Source organism: Callospermophilus lateralis, chromosome 13 (genome assembly GCF_048772815.1).
Source record: "Callospermophilus lateralis isolate mCalLat2 chromosome 13, mCalLat2.hap1, whole genome shotgun sequence".
NCBI classification, from domain to species: domain Eukaryota; kingdom Metazoa; phylum Chordata; class Mammalia; order Rodentia; family Sciuridae; genus Callospermophilus; species Callospermophilus lateralis.
This window is the reverse complement of record NC_135317.1, coordinates 96,115,649-96,121,650: the sequence shown is the minus strand read 5'-3', so window position 1 is coordinate 96,121,650 and position 6,002 is coordinate 96,115,649. Positions and strand designations below refer to the sequence as shown.

The following is a 6,002-nucleotide window of genomic DNA, read 5'->3' as shown; positions in this document are numbered from 1 at the left end:
AAACAGGTCTCTGCCCTCACCTGGATCTGAACACAGAGATCTAACACTGAGCCAAAGGTTGAGAGTAGGCCAGATTCTCATTCCCAGAGGCGAGGGGCCATGGTGAGGGTGGGACAGCAAGTGTAACATAAGCACCCCCTTCAGGGGTGTCCAGCGCATGTACACCGTGCTGCTTCCTCCACCTGGGCCTTCTGGTTGAACTGCCCCCTACCCTTCCTTTCTTCTTCCTTTCCTCCCTCTCTCCTTATTTCATTTTGAGGATTACTTCCTTCTCCATTTCCCTTGTCAAAGTCACTATGGCCTGAGGGACACAGTCACAGAATTGGGTCTAGCACACCTGCGTTTGAACTCCTGTCCAGCCTCGTGGCAGCTCTGAGACTAGAGCAAATCAATAGAAACGGTTGTGAGAATTTTTTTTTTAAATCAATCAAAGTAAACAGTTTGGAAACAGGTTACTAGATTTTACTATCCCCAAGAGCCAGGAAGAAAGTCAGTCCATTACTAAGGCGATGACTCAAGATTTAGGACTGCTGGTGTGGCCCAGAGGTTGACGAACCCTCTGACCTGTCTGGAACAGATCTAGAAGGCACACGGGGATGTTCTGGAACAAATTAGCCTTTAGTAAGCATCGCTGTCTCATAGTTGGTATAAACTTTAGGACATTCTGTAACCCAAATATAGCAAAGTTTCTACTCTTTAGGAACCTGCACATGTGTCAGTGAGGAAAAACCTCCCCAAGGGAAATGATTTCCCCAAACAGAACAAAACAAGGTGAATCAGATGTATGGGGAAAATATCAAGGTGGATTAGATGAAAGTGCCTGAGAATTCAAGAGTTCTTGGAGAAGGCCACCTTGGAGATGTTCAGAGGGGTGAAGGTGCAGGTGGGGTTTATGCTGAATATCTAATCAGATGGTAAAACTGTGACCAGGTATGACTTTCTGTAACTTTCTATGAGATGCAAGGGATGGAAATTCGTGAAGACCTAAAAATTGTGTCCAATACATTACATGTACAAGGGTGGCAATGGTGAAAGAGATAAACTTTGGCGACAGAGTAATAAAAAATGAAGTTGAAGAAGTACTGAGCATTTAAATGCTATTAAAACTTGAATTGTGCAAATTCAGGTTATTCTTTTAAAATCACTTTATGCATAAAATTCTGAAATGTACCAAACCTTTAAAAGTGGGGTGTGTGGGGGGGAGGCAAAAAGGGCATAATTTCAAACTGTGTACATTCATTATAAATCCCATTGGTGAGCACACACAATACCCACTGAAACAGGATGAGGCTTGGATGATTCCAGTTTCGAATTATCAGAATCAATCTTTATTCCCTCAGGTAAAAGCAGTCACAGGTGCCTGAGAAGCAGCAGCGATGGAATACCTGGGGGACTCTAATGCGCCCTCTGCAGAGACTCCTCCCTTCAAAGCCCTTCTGTTGCATTCTCTTCTTTTGTGGCTCTGCTTGCATGCTGATTTATTCCCCTGATCCTCTTCCTCCCTCTCCCCAAATTCCATAAGCATCCCTTTCTTAGGACTCTCCTTATCTCAGCAGTGGTATCTCAGAGACAGCAAATACACCAACTGCTGTCTTCTATGGCTGTTACCTTTATTGGGGAACAAAAAAAAGGATGTCACACATGAGGCTGAGAGGACCCATGGGGGAAGAGATGGGGTGAAGTATGTGCCAGGCACTCTAGGCTGTGTCTCGAGGTGAGCTCTTTGCAAGCAGAGGAGCCTGGTCTTCCTTCTCTGGCTGCTCTGTTTCCTGCAACAGCCTGTAGAGGGGTTCTGGAGTGCTCTTATGATAGGGAGCTTCTTTAGACCCCATCATCTTCAAGCTGGGGTAGCAACAACGATGCCAAAAGTAAGAGAAGCCATAGATTGCAAACAGGCACAAGGCGTCACACATCACATGCCAGCAGAAGAAGGTGGTGACAAACATGAGGTCATTCATGTCATCATCGTCCCATGGGTAGCCAGAGACTGGTCTGTACAGAATAAAGCCTGCCTGTATCAGCCAGGAGCCCATGATCAGAATCAGCAAAGTCTCCATCATCCAGAGTTGAAACATCTCAGGAGCCCAGAGTTCTACAGTTAACACCAGCAACAGCAGGAACACCACCAAGATGAGCAGATAATGAACTTGCAGCTCAATCCCCGATGACTCCTTAACATGTGACACCATCAGTAGCAGGAGCTCATAAAAAGACAGAACCAGGGCACCTTTTTCTAGGGCCACACACCTCTGAGGGAGCATGTTCTTGCTCATGACATCGACACAGCCGTTGAGTATGAGGAGGGTGAACATGGTGAGGTGCTGCCACTCTTTTGGGTACAGAAACCTTGGTGGAAGCTCCCTGTTCATCAGTTTCAACGCTCCATTAGTGCAGCTGATCTCATAAATCACTAAGAGGGAGCCAGCCACTATCTTCAACAAACCTTCATAGGATATTTTCCATAGCCTGGCCCATCTCCCTTTATTCTTAGGAGACCACAAAGGATACAGGAGAGAGTCGTTGAATATCACAGCTCTGGAGACCACTATTGCTTGATACAGTCCATACAAAACCAGAAACAGACCTGGACATACATGACCAATAAAGGTTCCCATTGAGGTACAGACTCAGAACTCAGGCCTGCCACACCTGGTGGGGCCACTTCAGGTCCTGGGCTTTGGAAAGAATTGCCTTCCACCTGCTTTTATCATCTCATTCCACCTTCTGCTTCCCCACAGAGAGGAAACATTTCTTGAGACAGACCTACACATTTGTGGAATATGGTCTCATTATTCCATCCCACTCTGGTACATTGGGAACAACCTGGCTTCTACCAAAGAAGGAAGCTGTGAAATGGGCATTCAGAGGCTCCCCTCCACAGCCCTTGAGGAGCTGCTAGTGGTATGGGTTCCTGTCCCCCACGTCTTCCTTACTTTTGTCCTCCCTGGTGCTCAGAGAAGAAGGGCAGAGGGAAATGGAGTGGGGTCAGGTTGGGGTATCCAGAGAAAGCCTGGGCACTCAGCAACTCCTGAGGATCCTTCAGGACTTCTGAGACATGGCTTTTGCCCCAACATAAAGTCAAATATTTTTGTGGACACATTTATAGTCATTTGGCTATGTGGCCATGTAGTACATCTTAGCCTCTCCCTGGCGTTTCTATTCTTCTGTGACAGCCACATCTTGCAGACCACAATGAATGCTCCCTTCACCTCCTCTCCTTACCTTCAGATACACGCCCCCCCCCCATCACTTTAACAGGTGTACTGGCCTGTAAATGAACCTCCAAAACCACCCTTTGAAATTGATCTTAGGGGCTATGGTGGTTTTGTAGTGTGTCGTCATAACTTAAAACATGATTCCCAGAATGCCCTTCCCTGGATGGCTTCACGTTGGGGTTGACTCCAAGGGAAATGTTCCTGAGAACCTGGGAGTGGAAGTGAGGCCAGCAGCTCAAGTACACCCTGAAGGTGGGGAGTGCAGGACACCACTGTAGCCCATGCATTCTCTAACGATCCTGCTGGGGGCCCCCAGGTGTGAGCAGCACCCAGGCTTATCGCTCCCCTCAGCTTCTTCTTGGCGTGAAGAGCACCTGATTCATGTGCAGGTTGCCTGCCACCGAGGTCGTGAGAGACAGATGGCTCCAGTTTGTCTTGGTCTTACATTTCCGTTTGTCCTTGCTTGTTGTACTTCACACATAAAGTCGTATTCTTCCTTACTGTTGTTACTTGAAATGACGTCAGGCCCACCACTCAATCCACTCAACCTTCCACAGCAACAGTCTTCCACAGACTTTGTCACCAGCTTCCACAGATAGGGAAGATCTACTTTTTTGTGGGGTTTTTTGTTTGTTTGTTTTGTTTTTGCAATACTGGGGACTGAACCTAGGGATGCTCTATTGATGAGCTCATTGTATATTGTATTGGGAGATAGTGTCTCCCTAAGTTTCATAGGCTGGTCTCAAATTTGCAATCCATCCGCCTCAGCTTCCCGAGTAGCTGGGATTAAAGGTGTGCACACAGTGCCAAGCAGCTGTACCTTTCTTAAATCATCTATGTGCTGTATCACTCACTTCATAGTCTACCATTCATCCTTAACTAACACAAGAAATTAAGGTATAGTTCTTTAACTGTAGATACCAATGTAACTAGAAACTGGCTGTTGATATTTTAATGTGAACTCACCCATCATCAGCTTCATTTTTCTAGTTAACTAATGTTTAATGTACCTAGGAATAGTCGTGGATATTGGGAAACCGGCAGTGAGCACAGGTAGAAGGGATGGTGGAGAACCTGGTACAAGAGCATGTGAAGCCTTCATAGGGTACCTTAATAGTTCTGGGCTTGTTGCTGAGTGTGCAGGGAATAGGAGTGTGTCTGGGAGTGGTAGGGATCCTGAGGAAACAGGAAGGCCATCAGATGGTGAACCATGCTGACTTCAAGCTCCTGAATAAACCAATATCCTCACTACAAGCACTGTTGTAGGCAGAGCTGAGGCACTGCATACTGTGGGCGCCCCAGTGGGAAGAAGGAGGGTTTACTCCTATGTAGTACATACTTACAGACCAGAATGCCCAACACTGCCTGACCTCTCAAGCCTATCCAGTGTAGGTATTTCTTAACTTAGGACAGGGTTATATCCTAATGAACCCATCAGAGATGAAAACAAATTAAGTAGAAAATGCAGTTGATACCACCTACCTACTGACCATGACAGCAAGTGTACTGTAGAGTGTTGTTTGCACTTGTGATTGTGAAATTGACTGTGAGCTGTGGCCCCATCCAGCATCTGAGGCAGAATCACCATACATGTCAGTAGCCCAGGGAACCATCAAAATGCAGAATCTGTTGTTCAGTTTCTACTAAATGCATGTTGCTTTTGCAATATCATGAAGTTGAAAAGTATGGGTTGAACCATCATAGTCAGGAACTGTCTCCACCTATTCTTTCTGAAGTGTGCTTAATGCCAGGAAACTTAAACTTCTCTGTCTCCCCTTAAGTATGGCAATAATTCAGATTGCCTCTGCCACTGAGAAATTTGGTGGGACTGGAGAATTGAATGTGAACACATCTGAAAAAAAGCTTTGTTCTGCCTTCTGAAGGGATCTACTTTGCTCATTAAATTTTAAATTTTAGATGTTTCTATTTAGTGTATAGTCACTGTTGGAAAAGCAGCAGGTGAACGATACTGGAAAAAGGTACACTCAAAACTACTTCTTACCCCACAGCCTGGCAGTGACCCTTGCTGTTAGTGAGGCAGAAAGACGGTTTTAACAAGGATATGAGGAAGTGGAAATACATTTGGATTCTAGTTCCAGTTCTCTCCTGATTTGCTGAAAATCATATCCTTACCTCAACAAACAAAGAAAAAAAAAAGTATATTGGACTTGATTTGGCATGGATGTTGTTACGTGGAGGGAAACATTCATCATCTTTATCCTTCCTACCTTTGGTGAATTTTCCAAACCCTTAGAAAGTACTGTAGAGTCCAGTGCTCAGAGGGAGGCAGTTCAAGGGGAAAATCTGCCTGTGACAGTTGCTATGTTAATCAGGGAGGAGACAACCCCAGGTGCTCTCCTTGGTTCTTGGGTTTGCTCTGGTAAAATCATAGGACCCAAGTATCATCAGGGCCAGACCAGGGAACCTGTGGCTTGCAGGCTAAAGAGCTGCCTCTGTCCCACAATCATTCCCCCAGCTGTGCCTGGCCACTATGTGCAGGCCATCTGTGGTCAGAAAGGAGGAGAGAACAGCAGCACTGACCCAACAGCAATGGGAGGTTGCAAGTGCAGACAAGTAGACCCACTAAGGTCCCCTCTGGAATGCTCAGGCCCCTGCCTTGGCCAGGCATCAAGGATACATGTTATGTTGTTCATTAACACCTGAGCATCCTGATCTCAGGACTTTGAAGATAGGAATCTTCCACAAAAAGCAGAATCTGCCCACAGTAGTGGAGAAGGAAGCCAAGCGGGGTGAATGATTAGCAGAACTGCCAGACTGCCCGCAAGT

The 6,002-nt window shown here is 46.0% G+C and overlaps 1 protein-coding gene across 1 annotated transcript; it reads right to left on the bottom strand.

The window, feature by feature from the left end:
• Positions 1-1,697: 1,697 nt before the first annotated feature.
• LOC143379611 (transmembrane epididymal protein 1A-like) lies at positions 1,698-2,615 on the bottom strand. The gene has a single exon (XM_076832233.1). The coding sequence runs from the start codon at positions 2,613-2,615 to the stop codon at positions 1,698-1,700; it is 918 nt and encodes a 305-aa protein (XP_076688348.1).
• Between the last annotated feature and the right edge of the window lie 3,387 nt (positions 2,616-6,002).

What these genes read in the sequence shown, in the direction of transcription:
- LOC143379611 (XM_076832233.1), bottom strand. Translation starts at nt 2,615, where the DNA reads ATGGGAACCTTTATTGGTCATGTATGTCCAGGTCTGTTTCTGGTTTTG.